The sequence below is a fragment of the Entelurus aequoreus genome, linkage group LG08 (assembly GCF_033978785.1).
Source record: "Entelurus aequoreus isolate RoL-2023_Sb linkage group LG08, RoL_Eaeq_v1.1, whole genome shotgun sequence".
Taxonomy (NCBI): domain Eukaryota; kingdom Metazoa; phylum Chordata; class Actinopteri; order Syngnathiformes; family Syngnathidae; genus Entelurus; species Entelurus aequoreus.
The window spans coordinates 11,764,665-11,788,508 of NC_084738.1; the positions used below are offsets into that span (position 1 = coordinate 11,764,665).

Consider the following 23,844-nt stretch of genomic DNA (forward strand, 5'->3'; position numbering starts at 1 on the left):
AATGCTGAATGTCTTCAAAGGCGGGTTTATTTTATTAAAAAAAACACACCTTAAACTGAAAAAAACTATACAATAAATAAAAAATATCCCTTCTTTAAAAAAGATACAATAGGCAAAATCAGCTTTTTATTCAGGACTTGGGTTGGACACCTTAACAGTAGTGGAATTGTGAAAATGTTTGGATCGTTTTCCTTTATGGACCATTTCACTTCTTCCGTCCTCACCGTCTTCTCGCTCGAGTCTACCTCTCTTGACAAAGTGCTCGATCCTGGACTCCAGGCTCTCGCAGCAGGGACGTTCTAGCAGCGGCCGGTAGTTTCTCTGGCGGGTGCCTTCCACCAGCCAACAACGGTTGAACGATAACTCGCCTGTGGACATTCATGTTGTCTGTGATAACTCGCTTTTAAATGTTTACTATATTGTGACTTCTGACCTGTGGCCTCCTCCAAGCCTTGGATCATGCCCTGGAGGATGTGGGCCTTGACAGCGCTCTGGGTCCAGTGTTGCTGCAGCGATGACAGGACGTAATTCAGCTCCTCGGACTCTCGTCTCCAGCTCAAACCCTCAAAGTGGCAGTCATGGAGAACTAGCGGGTAGTCGACTGCCATGCTTAACGGACAAAACAACAAAATTATATTTATGTATTCAGAAAATCCATTGATTTACATTAATGTCGTTTTAAAGTCAAAACAGTGGCCAACCAACATGGCATCTGTAAAGCTGAAATTGATGAAACAGGAGTTTAGAGTTTAAATATTAGGAACAAAATGCATTTATTGACATTGTCAGAGGCAGGAGAAAATGCATCTTTAAAGGCCTACTGAAATGAATTTTTTTTATTTAAACGGGAATAGCAGATCCATTCTATGTGTCATACTTGATCATTTCGCGATATTGCCATATTTTTGCTGAAAGGATTTAGTAGAGAAAATCGACGATAAAGTTCGCAACTTTTGCTCGCTGATAAAAAAAGCCTTGCCTGTACCGGAAGTAGCGTGACGTCACAAGCGGTAGTGCTGCTCACAATTCCCCATTGTTTACAATGGAGCGAGAGAGATTCGGACCGAGAAAGTGACGATTACCCCATTAATTTGAGCGAGGATGAAAGATTCGTAGATGAGGAACGTTACAGTGAAGGACTTGAGAGGCAGTGATGGACGTATCTTTTTTCGCTCTGACCGTAACTTAGATACAAGCTGGCTCATTGGATTCCACACTCTCTCCTTTTTCTATTGTAGATCACAGATTTGTAATTTAAACCATCTCAGATACTATTCAGCTTTGCGAAGCTAAAAAAATAGAAGCTAACCTAGCTACGTAGCCAACGTGATAGCAGCAGTCTCAAATGCAGATAGAAACTAAATATAAAAAAAACCTGACTGGATGGATAGACAGAAGATCAATAATACTATTAAACCATGAACATGTAAATACACGATTAATAATATTCCGCTTGGCGAAGCTAAAAAAACAGAAGCTAACCTAGCTGCGTAGCCAACGCGATAGCGTCAGTCTCAAATGCAGATAGAAACTAAATTAAAAAAAACCCTGACTGGATGGATAGACAGAAGATCAATAATACTATTAAACCATGAACATGTAAATACACGATTGATAATATTCCGCTTGGCGAAGCTAAAAAAACAGAAGCTAACCTAGCTGCGTAGCTAACTTAGATGCGGCGGCGGGCGTTGTACGCTTTTGACGACACCCCGGCCGACATCAGAGTCGGCAAGAAACATATATTTCCCCAAAGTTACGTACGTCACATGCACATATCGACACGCACGTACGGGCAAGCAATCAAATGTTTGGAAGCCAAAGCTAGACTCACCGTAGTGCGTCTGCTATCCTGCTCAAAACACAACACAACCTCCTGGTGTTGGTGTTGCTGTAGTCCGCCGCTCCACCGATCGCACCTACAACTTTCTATTTTGCAGTCTCCATTGTCCATTAAACAAATTGCTCAATCGCTTTATTAACAAGTGGTAACTGGTTGTAGTTAAAAAAGTAACGCACACACATACACGAGTTCTCCGCCAACTCACTCGAGCATGCGCGTTCCCCAAACCCTTAAAGACATAGTACACTAATGCAAATATCACAGATATTACAGTATTGTACTTAGCCGCTAAGACACCGATCGATCCCACCTACAACGTTCTTCTTTGCAGTCTCCATTGTTCATTAAACAAATTGCAAAAGATTCACCAACACAGATGTCCAGAATACTGTGGAATTTTGTCGAAGAAAACAAGAGGCTTTTCTATCGGGTCCGATGGGGTCCAACCACTTCCGTTGCTTTTGTGACGTCACGCGCATAAATCATATCCAAAGGAGTTTTTCAACCGGAAGTGTGGCGGGAATTTTAAAATGTCACTTTATAAGTTAACCCGGCCGTATTGGCATGTGTTGCAATGTTAAGATTTCATCATTGATATATAAACTATCAGACTGCGTGGTTGGTAGTAGTGGCTTTCAGTAGGCCTTTAAAGCTGGGGTTCATAGAGTGCAATTTACAGTTAAAGTTAAAGTACCAATGATTGTCACACACGCACACACTTGGTATGGTGAAATGTGTCCTCTGCATTTGACCCATCCCCTTGATCACCCCCTGGGAGGTGAGGGGAGCAGTGGGCAGCAGCGGTGCCGCGCCCGGGAATCATTTTTGGTGATTTAACCCCAATTCCAACCCTTAATGCTGAGTGCCAAGCAGGGAGGTAATGGGTCCCATTTTTATAGTCTTTGGTATGACTCACAGCCTACCGATCTCAGGGGGGACCCTCTAACCACTAGGCCACTGAGTAGGTGTTAAATATAGTTATAGTTAAATATAATTCACATAGGGATGGGTACCGAATCCGGTACTTTTATAGGCATCGACCAAAGTCTGTCTGTACTACCGGGTGCCAATTTACGTGAAATCAAACGGTGCCATAATTTGATACATGTGTTGCATGGGACGTCACGTCCGATTGCAGACTCAAAAACGCCTCAGGCACTTGGCCAGGTAACAAGCAGTCAAGCACACAAAGCGCTCAAAAAGTACATTAAGGCTCCAATTTTCAAAATGCGTTGGCTCAATGCTAATTTGCATTGGATTTGCCACAGACATGCTACCGACTAGCATTAGCGATTTCACATGGCGAGTTTAACACTACAACGAAGATGCACATTAGAATCAAACAGCTGGTGTGTAATAAACACAATATTTACAGTTAGGCCTGGGCCGATATTTGATAAGTCAATTAACCGACGATAAATTAAAACTAAGTCTGTAAGTTTTCCAGCGTCGATAAATCGCCATGTCCATGCTTCAAGAACACTCACGCTCTTCATCGGTTTTAGCAACTGCGCAGGATTGTGCCATAGCGGAATGAAAATAAGTAATAAGTCATAAAGTGTCTTTGACTCTTTGGCCTGCTAGCATCACACAGATCTTGCCTGTCCAACCCGCAGCTCTTTGCCCGGTTTCACCCCGCTCTTACGATCATATCGAAGTTTCTGGGTTATATTTATGTGCGTGTTCGGCGAGCGAGACGGTCTGCAAGAAGGGTCACTCTTTGGTATCAGTTTCTCCGACGACAGGTGTTTGTACTAGAAATAAACGGCAGTAAAGATAACCGCTGTAAAACTCCCGACGGTTAGTATTACCGTATTAAATTAAAATGATAGAAAAATCGTCATTCATAACCGCACTCTGATACAGACGGACAGACTGGCGCAAGCCTAAATGCTAGCACGTAAACAACAGATATTAACGTCTTTCCCCATTGCAAAACGTCATTCCCGAATTTAAACTTGTACAAGACTTGTTTAAACAAGTGAGCGACAGTATCCACATTAAACATAAAGGATGTACAGTAGAGATGTCCGATAATGGCTTTTTTGCCAATATCCGATATTCCGATATTGTCCAACTCTTAATTACCGATTCCGATATCAACCGATACCGATATATACAGTCTCCCTGAGAGAGCATGAGGAGGTTGAGGTGGGGGGTAGGAGGTAGCGGGGAAGAGTTAGTGCTGCAAGGGGTTCTGGGTATTTGTTCTGTTGTGTTTATGTTGTGTTACGGTGCGGATGTTCTCCTGAAATGGGTTTGTCATTCTTGTTTGGTGTGGGTTCACAGTGTGGCGCATATTTGTAACAGTGTTTAAGTTGTTTATACAGCCACCCTCAGTGTGACCTGTATGGCTGTTGACCAAGTATGCGTTGCATTCACTTGTGTGTGTGAAAAGCCGTAGATATTATGTGACTGGGCCGGCACGCAAAGGCGGTGCCTTTAAGGTTTATTGGCGCTCTATACTTCTCCCTACGTCCGTGTACACAGCGGCGTTTTAAGAAGTCATAAATTTTACTTTTTGAAACCGATACCAATAATTTTGAAACCGATACCGATAATTTCCGATATTACATTTTAAAGCATTTATCGGCCGATAATATCGGCAGTCCGATGTTATCGGACATCTCTAATAATAACGGTAACTGTGATCATTTTAATCACAGTAACTTTATTTAACTATTCCGTTTGTTGTTTTGGTTGTGTATATTTGGGGGTCCCCCACTCCCTCCCCTACTTAACAGAGACAGAACCTACTTTTATTGATTCTGGTTGTCTCAGGGCATTCAATCGATCGCAACTGTTTTATGTTTTTTTTAAGAAGACTTTTCGCATCTCATCCTACTGGTCTTCATCAGTTAATGCTCATTGACTTAGATTTTAGTTGTGATTTTTATTCAAGTGCAAAATTCTGCTTACAGAGTTTATTTTATGTTTATTTTGTATTTAACTTGGTATTTAAAACTTTACATTCCAATTACAATATCAAAATGTACAAAGAATACACGTTAAATATCATTTCAAAGTGTATACTTGCATTATTCGTATGTATTGTCATTACATCAGTGGTTATTTGGTCTCCAAAAAAATATAGCAATAATATTGTTTATCGGCAATCATTTGGAGAATCAAGTTGTAATGTTAAGTGAATTTTTTAAAATTATTGTTATTATTATTACTTTACAAAAAAGTACTAATGTTACAGGAATACTCTTGTACATTTCAAAGATTTTTTTATTATTATTTTTTTTTCGAAAAATGTTTTCGACAAAGATATTAAATTAAATAATGCAGTATTCTTTTTTCGGGAGAAAATAACGAAAAAGTCTGTTTCGCGAAGCAAAAAATGTTTTGTTTGTTTGTTTTTTTCAAGTCGTAATGATGCAGGAATAATGTTGTTTAAAAAAAAAAAAAAAAAGGGTTACATTTTTTTCAAAACAACGTTGTATTCTTTGCAATAAAAAGTTGTAATGTTACCAGAATGTTTAACCATTATGTTGTGATTATTATTAGAATATTGTACTATTTTCCAGAAAAAAGTTGTAATATTAAAAGATCCATCCATCCATTTTCTACCGCTTGTCCCTTTTTTGGGGATAACTTTTACTTTAATTTTTTTTTAAATACTTATAATTTTGTATTTAAATGTTTTGTTTTTTTCCAGAACAATGTTTCATGATAAAAAATCGTAATGTCATTAGAATATTTAATTTGATCATGACGTCGTGATGTACTTTACTCTACTCAGCGGCCTAGTGGTTAGAGTGTCCGCCCTGAGATCGGTAGGTTGTGAGTTCAAACCCCGGCCGAGTCATACCAAAGACTATAAAAATGGGACCCATTACCTCCCTGCTTGGCACTCAGCATCAAGGGTTGGAATTGGGGGTTAAATCACCAAAAATGATTCCCGGGCGCGGCCACCGCTGCTGCTCACTGCTCCCCTCACCTCCCAGGGGGTGATCGAGGGTGATGGGTCAAATGCAGAGAAAAATTTTGCCACACCTAGTGTGTGTGACTATCATTGGTACTTTAACTTTAACTGATGTAAAAAGAATAATGTCGGGGCTTTTTTTTAAGTGAAAAGTTGTAATGTTAGGCAAAAGCGTTTTAGGGGTTTGTTTTTATGTATTGTCATTACATCAGTGGTTATTTGGTCTCTAAAAAATTATAGCAATAATATTGTTTATCGGCAATAATTTGGAAGTCAATATATAGTCCAGCAAAATGTGTTATCCTCCCAGGCCTACTTACAGTATAAACCCTTTGTAGGGCTCATCAAAAGAGAAGACTGGCACATTGAACTTGATGGCAAAGACTACTTCCTGTTAGTCTATTCACTACTGCCATCTAAAATCTTGGAATGGCAATTGCATGCATGCAAAGTGTACTATAAAATACAGTACAGTACTTGCGAGTAAAATATATATTTTTAAAAAGAATTTAAGCAATATTGATTAACACACAAAAGTTGGTACCGTTGAATACCGGTATCAATTCCCAAGTACTCCCTGTAGTTGACTCTTAAAAGAGCGATGACCTCACCTGTATTGAGGCTTCCTGGGGTTGTTTTGAACATTGAGGAGCTTTTCGATTATGTCCGGAGCTTCTAGCTTCTGGCCTATCAGAAGAAGCACGGCCATCATGCAGCGGACCTGCAACGAAGACGCTCCTTTTTACACTAAAAGTTATTTTTTTGGACTGGATTACAGGTGTGTGGCTACCTGGTGGTAGAGGAAGGCGAGACCTTTCAGCTCAAATATGAACACGTCGTACGGGTCTGCGGTGCGTTCAGGGTGCAGAGGTTTGACTGTGGCAGACAGGATGGTCCTCTCAAACTGCAGGACGCCATTCCCTACATCCATCTTGCACAGGTTACGGAAGTCATGGGTACCCTCGTATCTGTTGGAGGTGTAAAAAGGGTTGAGAAATGGGCACTATGAAACATATTCCCAATACCGTATTTTTCGGACTATAAGTCGCAGTTTTTTTCATAGTTTGGCCGGTGGTGCGACTTATACTCAGGAGCAACTTATGTGTGAAATTATTAACACATTACCGTAAAATATCAAATAATATTATTTAGCTCATTCACGTAAGAGACTAGACGTATAAGATTTCATGGGATTTAGCGATTAGGAGTGACAGATTGTTTGGTAAACGTATAGCATGTTCTATATGTTATAGTTATTTGAATGACTCTTATCATAATATGTTACGTTAACATACCAGGCACGTTGGTTATTTATGCCAACCTTTTTTCAGTGATGTACCCCCTGTGAACATTTTTTTAATTCAAGTACCCCCTAATCAGAGCAAAGCATTTTTGGTTGAAAAAAAGAGATAAAGAAGTAAAATACAGCACCATGTCATCAGTTTCTGATTTGTTAAATTGTATAACAGTGCAAAATATTGCTCATTTGTAGTGGTCTTTCTTGAACTATTTGGGAAAAAAAAGATATACAAATAACTAAAAACTTGTTGAAAAATAAACAGGTGATTCAATTATAAATAAAGATTTCTACACATGGAAGTAATCATCAACTTAAAGTGCCCTCTTTGGGGACTGTAATAGAGATCCATCTGGATTCATGAACTTAATTCTAAACATTTATTCACAAAAAAAGAAATCTTTAACATCAATATTTATGGAACATGTCCACAAAAAAATCTAGCTGTCAACACTGAATATTGCATTGTTGCATTTCTTTTCAGCAGGTGCGACGTATACTCCGGTGCGACTTATACTCCGAAAAATACGGTACTATATTTTCATGTTATTAACTATTACAGTTTTATGTTATTAACTATTTTAGTTTGATGCTATTAACTTTTATAGATTTATTTCATTAACTAATATAGTTTTATGTCATTAAATATGATAGTTTCTATGTTATTAACTATTATAATACTCCGGAGCGACTTATACTCCGAAAAATACAGTAATTAGATTTTTCAATCATCTGCTGCAGATGATTGGGAGCGTCTCACCTTTTGGCAGCGTCCGCCATCAACGTAATGTCTAAGGATCCTCGTGGGAAGTAGTAGCGGTATGTGCGGGACTGGCAGTCAAAGCGTGCGCTGAAGCCCGCCGCTGCAGGAGCCCAGTCCAAAATCCGAATGTCCCTGGGCAGGACTCGGTTGAGCATCTTTACGTAAGGAAGCTCGGGGGCTGCGGCGTCCTTCTTTTTAGCGCCAACGTCGTCGGGAAGCGTGACTCCCAAGCCTCCGCCGTACTGCGAGGAGCGCAGGTCGATGGTTATCACCTGCGGAGGAGGAGAGGATGACGGACCAAGAGATGGGAGAGGAAAATGACAAGTGGGCTGACCTGGGAGAACGCGCTGACTCCTTTGTCGGTGCGTCCGCAGCGGTGATAGTTGGAGCTCTGGCGGTCCTGGATGAGTCGCGTCTTCAGGAGGGCTTCGAAGATTCTGGCCTCCACCGTGTTGTCCGTGTTCTCCTGGACGGCAAAGCCTTGGTAGATCCACCCAAGGTAGGCCAGGCGCAGAGCCACATGGCGGCGAGGATGTGCAGAGAAGTCAAAAGGACGCTCTTTGACTGCTTTCTTCCCCCTTTTAGAAGAACTTGTGGGCTCATTTGGTGATGGACAGCTCTCCATTTGAGCTCCATTTGTCTGCTTCAGCTGGGACTTGAGCTCCTCAAGTTCTCCTTCCAAGTCCTTAATTCTCTGGACTAAAGTCTCAGGCATTTTACTCAACATATGGCTGGACAACACCTCACGAGCTTTCACTAGGTTCACGTATTTTAATCTAAAAACAACACATAACGGGTCATATTAACATTCATGACTATTAATAAAGCAAAAAAACTGATTTTTACCTTTTCATTTCGACCTCAGAAAAGTTTAAAAACGTGTATTTCTGTTTATTCCAATCAAGTGTGGTTGTTGCTGCTGCTGCTGCTGCTGCTGCTGCTGCAACACACGCCACACTTTACGTTCGCGAGTTTTACGTTAAGAGTCATTTACGACAAGTGCTCACTTCCGGTACAGGGATTTCTTGGGAAATGTAGTTCTTTAATCACGGTAGCAAAGCAAGACCTTCGAAAATGGTATTTTTAAATGAATAAATATAATTTTAATGGATCCATTCAAATTAAATAAACATTTAAAAGGGTGTTTCTCACAAAAGTAGCTTTACTCTCCGTGTATTAGGAATTTTCGGGTATAGATAAAAGTGGTCACATGATATGTAGAAAATTTTTTATTTTCATGTTGTTGCTCTGTTGTTGTTTTTTAACCAAAAATCACTTCATATTCTCTACTGCTCACTAGTGTTACCATATCTGAGTTATTGTGCAGAAATATGGGGAAATAACTACAAATGTGCGCTACATATATATACATATATTGTATATATGTTATAGACATAATATAATATATCTGTATATTATTCTGTACACATATGATGTATATATTCGTATATATATATATATATATATATATATATATATATATATATATATATATATATATATATATATATATATATATATATATATATATATATATATATATATATATATATATATATATATATATATATATATGTATTTATACCTGCATTGTCCTTTCCATCCTTACACTTTCCATCATTGTAACTGAGCTACTGTGTTGAACAATTTCCCTTGTGGATCATTAAAGTTTGTCTAAGTCTAAGTCTAAGTCTACATTCGCTAACCGTGTTACAAAAAAGATCAGTTAGAATAATACATAATGTTGGATATAGAGAACATACAAACCCTTTATTTATTGAGTCAAAAATATTAAAGTTCGGTGATTTGGTAAAATTGCAAACAGCTTAAATGATGTACAAAGCAAACTATAACCTGCTACCAAAGAATGTACAACAATTCTTCTCAACTAAAGAGGAGAAATATAACCTTAGAGGGAAAAATAATTTAAAACATTTATATGCACGTACAACACTTGGAACTTTTAGCATATTAGTATGTGGAATTAAATTATGGAATGGATTAAGTAAAGAAGTTAAAAATTGTACTCATATGATCCAGTTTAAGAGGTTGTTCAAAATAATAGTGCTTACAAAGTACAAAGAAGAAGAATAATGAGAAATACTTCCAACCTTATTGAAAATAAGATGTTCTTCATCTCAGTATGTTAATAATGACTGAATTAATTAATTACATATTGTGTATACTAATTCATAGATGTTATTTTATTATATAAAAAGGTCAGTAAATGATTCTATATATTTGTAAACGCTCTGAAGTGGGAAAGGGGTAGGATTGAATAAGCTTTGCTTCTTCCTACTCCTTTTCGGACATGATGTAAAATGAAATGATATGAAATTGTGTGATGTATTATGCTGCAAGTGTGTTCATGTTCGAAATAAACAAAACAAAGAAAGTCATCAAAAACTTATCGTAAGTCCACTTTAGTACTATTGTAAGGCTTAGGAATAAAACGTCTATTGCAGAATTCAGCTGTAACAATACAAAACACACAATTAATTATAACAGTTCCTGTCAAATATATTGTAAAAAGTTGCTAATGACTATTTTTCACTATCTACAAATCGGCACTTAATATATCTTTCCAAACCTTGGCTTGGATGTTAAGTTAACAGTTTGGTTTAAAAAAATAAAAAAAATAAAGTAAAATGTGAACGTGTGACAAGATAAAACTCATCAAATAATAGTAATGAGCAAAAATAGTTCAACTTCTAATGACATAAAAAGAGCCAATTGTAATATGGTTTGGAATAAAAAAATAAGTGTATACCACTAAAATATTGGGCTGACAATAAAAACACATTTAAACTGTCTAAAACTAAAGAATATTGTGGGACATATTTGAGGCTAAAAGTCACATTTCCACTATCCATCGGTAAGATGTATTTTCATTGATTGACTGATTGATTGAAACTTTTATTAGTAGGTTGCACAGTACAGTACATATTCCGTACAATTGACCACTAAATGGTAACACCCGAATAAGTTTTTCAACTTGTTTAAGTCGGGGTCCACTTAAATTGATTCATGATACAGATATATACTATTATCATAATACAGTCATCACACAAGATAATCATCAGAGTATATACATTGAATTATTTACATTATAATTATTATAATTGTAATTATTTACATTTGTTCTTGCTTACACTAAAGCAGGGGTCGGCCGTTGAAAGAGCCATATTGGACCAAAAATACAAAAAACAAATCTGTCTGGAGCTGCAAAAAATGAAAAGCCGTGTATAAGTCTTATAATGAAGGCAACACATGACGTAAGTGTCTATATTAGCTATAATAGCCTACTATCAAAATGACTATGTGTCGCAGGCTGTAACAAATCTTTGTTGACAGAAATGTTGAAATGTAATATTTATTCTACACATTTTTACAACATTAGAAACCATTAGTTAATCAGAGGCTACTCAGAAGGTGAGTTAACTCCTGGAAATTACTGGCTTTTAATGACCAAAGGTATAGATGTGTGTGTCCAAGTTGAAGGAAACGGCAGGCTGTCTTATTTTAATAGATTTATTACAATCTTTGGCAAGCTAGGTAATGTTTGCTGTGGTCTGGAACAACATGGCACACAAACAACTATCTGAAATGCAGCCAATATTGCATACAGATAATGATGAGACATGCAAAACTAAATTATATATAAAGAGGATAAAAGTAAAGGGTATTATATGAGCTCAAATAAACCTACAAATGAGGCATAATGATGCAATATGTACATACAGCTAGCCTAAATAGCATGTTAGCATTGATTAGCTTGCAGTGACCGAATATTTATTGATTGATTGATTGATGGATTGAAACTTTTATTATTAGATTTCACAGTACAGTACATACTCCGTACAATTGACCACTGAATGGTAACACCCGGAAAAGTTTTTCAACTTGTTTAAGTCGGGATCCACGTTAATTAATTCATGGTAATGATAATGATATGCCTGATTAGCACTCCAACAAGTCAATAACATCAACAAAGCGCACCTTTGTGCATTCACGCACAGTATAAAAGGTTTGGTGGACAAAACGAAACAAAGAAGGAGTGGAAGATTTTACATGTAAACAAACTGTTGCGTCACAGTCCAAACTATGGTGAGTTCAAGAACCGCCGGAATTAGTATGACAAAACGGTGTTGACCAAATACTCTCATCAGTGAAGCGTACACACAAACATATTAAACAGTGGGCTTTTTATACAAGGTTTGAGTCATGTTTGTACTCAAACAAAAATAACAAAAATGTTCCCCCATCTTTTTCCATTTTCAATCCTTTTTAAAAAATGCTCCAGGGAGCCACTAGGGCGGCACTAAAGAGCCGCGGGTTGCTGACCACCGCACTAAAGGTTTCTATTCCAGGGTCAAACTATGGCCAATGATATTAGTGATTGCTTGATACTGATGGGCTCCACCGCCACCGTGCACTTCCTGTCATAAATGACCATCACCTGTAGCTTCCTGCGCTCGCCGCACGCACAAACACAACATCGGATTTTTTTTACCACAATCAACAAACTAATGTCTAACTTCCTAAAAGTCTGCCTCACCATTTATGACATCATCCTGATTGCAAAGAAGCCACAAAAAGGGCGGGGTTAAGCATCTTCTTCTGAGAAGACAATGACAACACGTCCATAAACACTGTTTTTTCCCCCCCAGCTGCTCTGTCGTGACCTCATGACAAACGCTCGTTACACAACCGCAACACACACTTACACAACGCCCACTCGGCATTTCTCCATCAGGTTGCTGTGGATAGTCATGCTGATGGGGAAAAGTTGCTGCTGGTTGTCATGGAAACCCTCCTCAGCCAAACTCCTCCATCTGTCCTGGCCGCCAGCCAAAGCAGCTACTGTGTGTGTGTGTAAACACGCAATCACGGATAGGATTACACGCACACACACACACACACACACACACACACACACACACACACACACACACACACACACACACACACACACACACACACACCTCCAAATACATAGACAGTTTAAAAAAAACCCACACTGTATAAAAATAGATGTGTCATCCAGGCCCTTACAAATACGTATATGATATTTTGCTATATATATATATTTATTGAAGCAAAAGGTTATAAGTACCTTGCAGCAAACGGGTCCAAAAGGTTATGTTATCCTCCCTTATAAATGTAATTAATTCTAGCGATCCGCACCTGGAGGCAGGCTAAGTGTGATAAATATTATTATCAAACGAACCACCTGTTACCTCTCAAATGTCGCCATCAAATGTCAGAAGTGTCGTCCACCCCCTCTGCACTTTTTTATGAAGCGCACACAGAACATTTACAAAAAGGAGTAAGACGGCGAAAAAGCGATTATGTACAGTGGACAAAGTCGTCGGAATATGCCGAGGACAAAAGGGAGAAAAAGGGCTCGATATTAGAAGAAAGAGTGCGATTGTGATGAGAATTTAATTGTATTTATTCAGTGTTTGTCGTAATGTGGATTTTTTGGAAAAAAAAATATCGTATTTATTTTAGAAAGAAGTCATAATGTTGCAAGAACAATTAATTCTTTTGAGAAAAAGTTGGAACGTTAAGTGAAAAATAAATATTCTTTTTTTTCTTTTTTTTTTTTTAGAAAAAAGTACTAATGTTACAGGAATACTATTGTGTTTTAAAATACTTTTTGGGTATTTATTTTTCGAAAAATGTTGTGTAGAAATTAAATAATGCAGTATTATTTTCGCAAAGCAAAACATGTTTTTTTTGTTTAGTTTTTTTTTAAGTCGTAATGAAGCGGGAATAATGTTGTATTTAAAAAAAAGAAAAAGGGTTTAATTTTTTTCAAAACAATGTTGTATTCTCTGCGAGAAAAAGTCGTAATGTTACCAGAATATTTAACCATTATGTTGTGATGTTAATAAAATATTGTAGAATTTTCCAGAAAAAGTTGTAATATTAAAAGACACCTTTTATTTATGTGTTTATTTTTTTCATAAATACCTGTTATATGACAGGACTAATTTTGTTTAAAACATTTTTTAATTTTTTTCAGAACAATGTTTCATGATAAAAAATCGTAATGTCATTAGAATATTTAATTTGACCATGACATTGTGATGTAAAAAGAATAATTTTTTTTTTTTTTTTAAGTAAAAAGTTGTAATGTTAGGCAAAAATTGTAGTCTTTTTGGAGGTTCTACTTTTTTCTAAAAAAAAAGAAGTGTTCCAGGCATAATTTTGTATTCTTTAACAAAAAAAAAGAGTTGTAATTTTTCCAGAACAATGTGGTGTTTTTCGTGATAAAACATTATAATATTACCATAACATATATTTTTTATCTGACCATGACGTTAATGTTATGAGAATGATGTAATATTTTTTCCCCAAAAAGTTGTAATGTTCAGCAATTTTTTTTTTAGTTTTTTAGAAAAGAAGTGGTAATGTTACAGGAATAATTCCAATAAAAGGTTAAATTTTTCCAGCACACTTGTACTGTATATTTTGAAATAAAAAGTCGTAATGTTACTAGATTATTTAATTTGACCATGATGTCGTTATGTCATGACAATAATGTAGCATTTAACCCAGAAAAAAGTTGGAATGTTAATCAAAAAATGTTTGTCTTTTTTTTATTTTTTTAGAAAAAGGTGGTAATGTTATGGGAATAACATTTTATTTTTTATTTACTTTTTTCTTCAGAACAGTACAAAGTATTGAGAGGCATCTAAAGCTAATTTTGTGGGGTCAAGTCACTGAGGTTTTTTTTCTTTATAAAAATACATGACCTGATTGTTTCCTAACAATGTTTAGTTTTAGGTAAATCATTGATGAAACCCTGATTGTGGTAAGTAAGCGACTGAGTCACTTTGCCCTGACTTTATTTTTTAACATTGTGTAATCTTTTACATAAAGCATTAAAAACAACTCCTGGTGTGAAGTAAGTATGCACAATGCGATGCTGTTAGTCAGTAAAGAGTTGAGTAAACCAGCTTACTCTTACATGCATACATTGATAACATTAAGATCACATTTAATACTTCAAAATGGAAATCTACCTCTGTTGCAAATTACAGTAATTGTGTGAAATAATAACCAAACTTGTTCAAAGCGATAACGTACTAACACATTCTACCATGGAATGTAGCTAAAATGATCAAATGAAGCAGGGATTTTCCGAGGTGCAAAAGTTTTAAGTGACATTGAAATAAAGTAATAATTATATTAGACATTTCTCTATTCGGCAGTGCTGTACATGTTTGATACATGTAGTAATGTTAAAACTAGTGTTGCATTGTATATTTCAACATTAGTAACATATATACATACAGTACAGGCCAAAAGTTTGGACACACCTTCTCCTCATTCAATGCGTTTTCTTTATTTTCATGACTATTTACATTGTAGATTGTCACTGAAGGCATCAAAACTATGAATGAACACATGTGGAGTTATGTACTTAACAAAAAAAAGGTGAAATAACTGAAAACATGTTTTGTATTCTAGTCTCTTCAAAATAGCCACCCTTTGCTCTGATTACTGCTTTGCACACTCTTGGCATTCTCTGGATGAGCTTCAAGCACACCTGTGAAGTGACAACCATTCCACCTCTTGAAGCTCATGGAGAGAACGCCGAGAGTGTGCAAAGCAGTAATCAGAGCAAAGGGTGGCTATTTTGAAGCTATATTTTCACCTGAAATGGTTTTCACTTCACAGGTGTGCCTTATCAGGGTTGATTAGTGGACTTTCTTGCTTTATCAATGGGGTCGGGACCCCTCAGTTGTGTTGTGAATGAGAAGGTGTGTCCAAACATTTGGCCTGTACTGTGTATGTGTAACAGTTTAACAACATAAACAAGAGCACATTCAGAAGACCAGGTTAAAGAGGAGCTCATTCCTAAAATATCTATGCTATCTAATTATCTATCATGCCCTACTTAACATCAATCGAGATTCAACAAATGCACATACAGTAGTTATTGCAGCACTAACTCTTCCGGGACTTGCAGCACTAACTCTAAAAAAAAGTTTATCAGTTTGAACATCAAATATGTTGTCTTTGTAGCATATTCAACTGAATATGGGTTGAAAATGATTTGCAAATCATTGTATTCCGTTTATATTTACATCTAACACAATTTCCCAATTCATATGGAAACGGGGTTTGTAAATTTGGCAGTGCCATGTTGGCATTTTTTTTCCATAACTTGAGTTGATTTATTTTGGAAAACCTTGTTACATTGTTTAATGCATCCAGCGAGGCATCACAACAACATTAGGCATAATAATGTGTTAATTCCACGACTGTATATATCGGTATCGGTTGATATCGGTATCGGTAATTTTGCCGATATCCGATATTCCGATATTGTCCAACTCTTAGATAGATAGATAGATCAATAAAGTACTATCTATCTATCTATCTAAGAGTTGGACAATATCGGAATATAAAAAGCCATTGTCGTACATCCCTACCCTCAACGCCCTGACTGCGCCTAGAAATTCTGTCCATAAAAGTTATGAACAGAATCGGTGACAAAGGGCAGCCTAGGCGGAGTCAATCAATCAATCCATCAATCAATCAATCAATGTTTATTTATATAGCCCTAAATCACAAAAGTCTCAAAGGGCTGCACAAGCCACAACGACATCCGACGACAGAGCCCACACAAGGGACGTCGATGTGAATGACTATGAGAAACCTTGGAGAGGACCGCATATGTGGGTAACCCCCCCTCTAAGTACAGTCCCTGGTAGATCCACATAACAGTGAGAGTCCAGTCCATAGTGGGGCCAGCAGGAGACCATCCCGAGCAGAGACGGGTCAGTAGCGCAGAGACGTCCCTAACCGATGCACAGGTGAGCGGTCCACCCCGGGTCCCAACTCTGGACAGCCAGCACCTCATCCATGGTCACCGGAACCGGAATAACCCGGCGAGGGGGCAAAGGAGAAAAGAAAACGGCAGATCAACTGGTCTAAAAAAGGGGGGCCTATTTAAAGGCTAGAGTATACAAATGAGTTTTAAGATGGGACTTAAATGCTTCTACTGAGGTAGCATCTCTAACTGTTACCGGGAGGGCATTCCATAGTATTGGAGCCCGAATAGAAAACGCTCTATAGCCCGCAGACTTTTTTTGGGCTCTGGGAATCACTAATAAGTCCGTGACACCTCAAAATTAATTCAAACTAGGGATGTCCGATTATGGCTTTTTGCCGATATTTCCGATATTCCGATATTGTCCAACTCTTTAATTACCGATACCGATATCAACCGATATATGCAGTCGTGGAATTAACACATTATTATGCCTAATTTGGACAACCAGGTATGGTGAAGATAAGGTACTTTTTAAAAAAATTGATAAAATAAAATAAGATAAATAAATTAAAAACATTTTCTTGAATAAAAAAGAAAGTAAAACAATATAAAAACAGTTGCATAGAAACTAGTAATTAATGGAAATTAGTCAAATTAACTGTTAAAGGTTAGTACTATTAGTGGACCAGCAGCACGCACAATCATGTGTGCTTACGGACTGTATCCCTTGCAGACTGTATTTTTATATATTGATATATAATGTAGGAACCAGAATATTAATAACAGAAAGAAACAACCCTTTTGTGTGAATGAGTGTAAATGGGGGGAGGAGGTTTTTTGGGTTGGTGCACTAATTGTAAGTGTATCTTGTGTTTTTTATGTTGATTTAATTTTTTTTTAAAAATAAATAAAAAAACCCGATACCGATAATAAAAAAAACGATACCGATAATTTCCGATATTACATTTTAACGCATTTATCGGCCGATAGTATCGGCAGGCCGGACATCTCTAATTCAAACACAAACATTTTGCAGAGTGTAAAGAAAAACATTTAAAGGCCTACTGAAATTAAATGTTTTTATTTAAACGGGGATAGCAGATCTATTCTATGTGTCATACTTGATCATTTCGCGATATTGCCATATTTTTGCTGAAAGGATTTAGCAGAGAACAACCACGATAAAGATCGCAACTTTTGGTATCTGACAAAAAAAAGCCTTGCCCCTACCAGAAGTAGCGTGACGTAGTCAGCTGAACATTTCCGCAAAGTTCCCTATTGTTTACAGTGATGGCGGCCAGAAGTGAGAGCGATTCGGACCGAGAAAGCGACGATTTCCCCATTAATTTGAGCGAGGATGAAAGATTTGTGGATGAGGAACGTTAGAGTGCAGTTCAAGACATATCTTTTTTCGCTCTGACCGTAACTTAGGTACAAGCTGGCTCATTGGATTCCACACTCTCTCCTTTTTCTATTGTGGATCACGGATTTGTATTTTAAACCACCTCGGATACTATATCCTCTTGAAAATGAGAGTCGAGAACGCGAAATGGACATTCACAGTGACTTTTATCTCCACGACAATACATCGGTGAAACACTTTAGCTACAAGCTAACGTGATAGCATCGTGCTTTAACTGCATATAGAAACAAAAGAAATAAACCCCTGACTGGAAGGATAGACAGAAAATCAACAATACTATTAAACCATGGACCTGTAAATACACGGTTAATGCTTTCCAGCCTGGCGAAGCTTAACAATGCTGTGCTAACGACGCCAATGAAGCTAACTTAGCAACCGGACCTCACAGAGCTATGCTAAAAACATTAGCTCTCCACCTACGCCAGCCAGCCCTCATCTGCTCATCAACACCCGTGCTCACCTGCGTTACAGCGATCGACGGTGCGACGAAGGACTTCACCCGATCACAGATGCGGTTGGCGGCCCGGAGACGTAGGAAGTCAAGGTGAGGTCACCGGCTAGCGCGTCTGCTCTCCAACAAAGTCCTCCGGGTTGTGTTGCTGTAGTCCGCTGCTAACACACCGATCCCACCTACAACTTTCTTCTTTGCAGTCTTCATTGTTCATTAAACAAATTGCAAAAGATTCACCAACACAGATGTCCAGAATACTGTGGAATTATGAAATGAAAACAGAGCTTTTTGTATAGGATTCTACGGGGTACCAATACTTCCGTTTAACTGACTACGTCATGCGCATACGTCATCATACCGAGACGTTTCAGCCGGATATTTCCCGGGAAATTTAAAATTGTTGTTAAGATTTCATCATTGATATATAAACTATCAGACTGCGTGGTCGGTAGTAGTTGGTTTCAGTAGGCCTTTAATGATCTTGGGCTTTTTAAAGCTACAGTATATACAAGGTTACTTTGATGCATGGTCCCGTTTAAATACCCAGACAGCAGTGGGACTATAAAGATGCCATAACTAAACCATAACTGAGAATGGTAGGTTGAATAGCTACAGTATATGGTTTAATGCGACTCATATACATGTTCATGTTCCAGCTGACCGTGAAATGTTTATCCTAGTTTTCCTTGGGAAACGTAACAGGGACCGAATGGCAACACCATGGAATGTCTCCAGGCTTCACCATCCGCCAATACCCACTGGCGGGCGTCTGTGATTGCACTGACTCGACTCATGGAAAAGACGACAGTTTTGCCTTGTCGAACAACAACTCTATTTTTGTATTTGTATGAAGCAACACCTCAGCAGTAACAACATCCCTGGCAAGCTTAGTACACACACTTCTTATTCAACTCTCGCTAATCACTCCCCTGCTCGCCCTGGCCCCGTGTCAGGTCTAGTTGACACAGTTCCCCAAATAGCTGTCCAGGATATGCCTGTAATTTGAGTCTTCGATTTTGGACCTCCAGAATCAGCATGTCCTCATCCAGCATTTCAACAGGGTGAAATTTCGTCTGAAAACCTTTGACAAGTTGACCTCAGGCCCGTCAGCATCTTTGGGTGATATATGTTGTCTTTTACAAATTTGAAAATACTGTACGCTTATCATTTTGTTTAGAACGTGCATTTTTTTTTTACATTTTAAGATGAATGTGCCTTTGGCTGTTCTTAGTCCATTTAACTGATCAGTTGAATGTTGAGTTTGTCTTAGAAGACATTTGGTGGACCACTACAGTGGAGCCATCTTGAAAAAAACCCAACTTTTAATCATGTACAAAACCCAAAACCAGTGAAGTTGGCACATTGTGAAAATGGTTAAAAAAACCAAAATACAATGATTTGCAAATCATTTTCAAGCTATATTCAATTGAATAGCAAATACAAGATACTTAACGTTCGAACTGGTAAACTTTGTTATTTTTGGCAAATATTAGCTCATTTGGAATTTGATGTATGCAACATGTTTCAAAAAAGCTGGCATAAGTGGCAAAAAAGACTGAGAAAGTTGAGGAATGCTTATCAAACACTTATTTGGAGCATCCCACAGGTGAACAGGCTAATTGGGAACAGGTGGGTGCCATGATTGGGTATAAAAGCAGCTTCCATGAAATGCTCAGTCATTCACAAACAAGGATGGGGCGAGGGTCACCACTTTGTCAACAAATGCGTGAGCAAATTGTCGAACAGTTTAAGAACAACATTTCTCAACCAGCTATTGCAAGGAATTTAGGGATTTCACCATCTACGGTCCGTAATATCATCAAAAGGTTCAGGGAACATGGAGAAATAACTGCACGGAGGCGATGATATTACGGACCGTCGATCCCTCAGGCGGTACTGCATCAAAAAGCGACATCAGTGTGTAAAGGATATCACCACATGACCTCAGGAACACTTCAGAAAACCACTATCAGTAACAACAGTTGGTCGCTACATCTGTAAGTGCAAGTTAAAACTCTACTATGCAAAGCCAAAGCCATTTATCAACAACACCCAGAAACTATTTTCAATAAAAACATGTAATATAGGACTGAAGTTGTACTTGTTTAAAAGAAAGTCCATCCATCCATCCATTTTGTACCGCTTGTCCCTTTCATGGTTGCGGGGGGTGCTGGAGCCTATCTCAGCTGTGATAACAAAATGTTAGAATCAATTCAATCAAACTGTAAATGTATGATCTTTTATGATATATTACAACCTTTGTTTGTAAAATAATTGTTTTTTCGTACAATGCAGTATCTTATCTTGTGTGATGACTGTATTATGCAGATAGTATATATCTGTATCATTAAGTGGACCCCGACTTAAACAAGTTGAATAACGTATTCGGGTGTTACCATTTAGTGGTCAATTGTACGGAATATGTACTGTACTGTGCAATCTACTAATAAAAGTTTCAATCAATCAATCAATCAATCACAACATTACTTTAATAAATAATAGTACCCATTCTTTCTTGTACAATTTTAACAACTTTATTCATGTAACCATGACTCTTTCTTGAATTTCTATCAGGGTGTGAATCTTTGGACACCTAACGATTCGATCCGATTCTGATTCCTGCGGTGACGATTCGATTCAGAATCGATTCTCGATAAAACCAGATTGTCGCAATGTATTATTTGGTATAATACTTAGAATTAAACTCCCTCAAAACAGGTTACAGGTTAGAAAAGCTCCTTCTGGTTGCACGAAGATGGCCTAAACATGTATTTTTTTTAAGTTTTAGAAAAAAGTAATAATAATATATATATATTTAAATTATTTTTAATTCATAATATTATTCTATTATTTTTTTTAATAATAATATTAATTTTATCGTTTCTTGATAATAATTTTTATGTTAATACATTTTTTTCACATTGATATTTGAAAACTATTAAGGTACAACATGGATGGATTGAATTAATTTAGAATCGGAATAAATTAGAATCACGATTAGGATGTGAATCGATTATTTTGTGCACCCCTAAATTATATATCTGACTTTATACGCATCATATTAATAGTAACAAAATAACCACGTGAGGGCCTCGTTTCACTCACTTTTGTCCACACTTGGCCTGACGGTGCCCACAGAAGAGGATTAGTGTGTACAGGATGCGAAAACATCAACAATGTACCAGCACGTCTTTCATGGTTTTTCCCTGAGAACAGGAAGTTGATTGATGATTGCCAGTTGGAACTTTGGCATTTCCTGTTTGGAATTCCGACTAAAAACACTGATGATGATGATGATGATGATGATGATGATGATGATAGCGTGGAAATGAGACGACTGTGAAGATGAAAGTTTATTTTATGGAGAGTGCACGTCCATATTGGGTAAAAACACAACAGAGGATCTTTTTCGAACTTGTCTGGTACTTTTTGAAGGATTTGTAGCCAATGATGCCAAAACTCTGTATTGTCTATATTAATCAGCGACAAAGCTCATATTGAACTTGGTGAAATGCACCTTAAAGCATCATTTGATGCGAAAAGACCTCTACATTTGTAGCTCTATATAACATACATTGCAGGTCTGTTGCATGCTTTCATCACCAGGGGACCTGCTGGTAGTAAATAACCAACCCCCCACCCCATATGGTTGTACTTTACGCATACCAGCCTGTGCAAGGCTAACATTCTGCACCACTGACTGAAATATGTCCTTAACGGGATAGTTCTTTGTGTTTGTGCTACACCCATAGAACCTTCTTCTTCTTATAGGCACCATTTTTGAACATTGAAGTCTGTATTTAAATGTATATAATCCACATAATTATTCATTAATGCAGTGGTTCTCAAACTTTTTTTCACCAAGTACCACCTCAGAAAAAAATCGACATTAAAATACAGTAGCGTAGTAGGCCTAAGTATTTACAAAAACAAGTTAGAGGTTTTATTTAACAAGTATATTAAACATTTTTTTGCCACTGTAACATTACAGTTTGAACATGTGTTTGAATATAGGAAAATAAAACACTGTACTTTAACAATGAATCAAATCTATGGCGTACCACTAGATGGAGCCCTTTCACTGATTTAGTGAAGTGAATTATATTTATATAGCGCTTTTTCTCTAGTGACTCAAAGCGCTTTACATAGTGAAACCCATTATTTAAGTTACATTTAAACCAGTGTGGGTGGCACTGGGAGCAGGTGGGTAAAGTGTCTTGCCCAAGGGCGCAACGGCAGTGACTAGGATGGCAGATGCGGGGATCGAACCTGGAACCCTCAAGTTGCTGGCACGGCCGCTCTACCAACCGAGCTATACCGCCCAGTAGGATAAGTTCAAGTATGATAAGTAAAAGTATAATAAGTACAAGTAGGATAAGTGAAAGTATAATAAGTACAAGTATGATAAGTACAAGCAAGTTAAGTACAAGTAGGATAAGTGAAAGTATAATAAGTAAAAGTATAATAAGTAAAAGTATGATAAGTAAAAGTATAATAAGTACAAGCAAGTTAAGTACAAGTAGGATAAGTGAAAGTATAATAAGTAAAAGTATAATAAGTAAAAGTATGATAAGTAAAAGTATAATAAGTACAAGCAAGTTAAGTACAAGTAGGATAAGTGAAAGTATAATAAGTAAAAGTATAATAAGTAAAAGTATGATAAGAAAAAGTATAATAAGTAAAAGTATGATAAGTAAAAGTATAATAAGTACAAGTTTAATAAGTAAAAGTAGGATAAGTGAAAGTATAATAAGTACAAGTATGATAAGTAAAAGTATAATAAGTACATGTAGGATAAGTGAAAGTATAATAAGTACAAGTATGATAAGTAAAAGTATAATAAGTACAAGTAGGATAAGTGAAAGTATAATAAGTACAAGTATGATAAGTAAAAGTATAATAAGTACAAGTAGGATAAGTGAAAGTATAATAAGTACAAGTATGATAAGTAAAAGTATAATAAGTACAAGCAAGTTAAGTACAAGTAGGATAAGTAAAAGTATAATAAGTAAAAGTATGATAAGTAAAAGTATAATAAGTAAAAGTATGATAAGTAAAAGTATAATAAGTAAAAGTATAACTAAAAGTATAAAAAGTAAAAGTATAATAAGTGCAAGTATGATAAGTAAAAGTATGATAAGTAAAAGTATAATAAGTAAAAGTATGATAAGTAAAAGTATAAGTAAATTTTGATAAGTAAAAGTATGATAAGTAAAAGTATAAGTAAAAATATAATAAGTACAATAATGATAAGTAAAAGTATGATAAGTAAAAATATGATAAGTAAAAGTATAATAAGTAAAAGTATAATAAGTACAAGAATGATAAGTAAAAGTATGATA

At 36.8% G+C, this 23,844-nt stretch overlaps 1 protein-coding gene across 1 annotated transcript in view; it reads right to left on the reverse strand.

The window, feature by feature from the left end:
- Positions 1-9: 9 nt before the first annotated feature.
- Positions 10-23,844, reverse strand: part of pus3 (pseudouridylate synthase 3) — a 40,756-nt gene continuing 16,921 nt past the window's right edge. The window contains exons 2-8 of the mRNA XM_062055534.1: positions 8,681-8,771; positions 8,169-8,610; positions 7,832-8,106; positions 6,565-6,742; positions 6,386-6,495; positions 434-609; positions 10-368 (exon numbers count right to left, since the gene is read on the reverse strand). Coding sequence (XP_061911518.1) covers positions 127-368; positions 434-609; positions 6,386-6,495; positions 6,565-6,742; positions 7,832-8,106; positions 8,169-8,610; positions 8,681-8,771 — 1,514 coding nt within the window. The 3' untranslated portion in view covers positions 10-126. The remainder of the gene's footprint in view (positions 369-433; positions 610-6,385; positions 6,496-6,564; positions 6,743-7,831; positions 8,107-8,168; positions 8,611-8,680; positions 8,772-23,844) is intronic.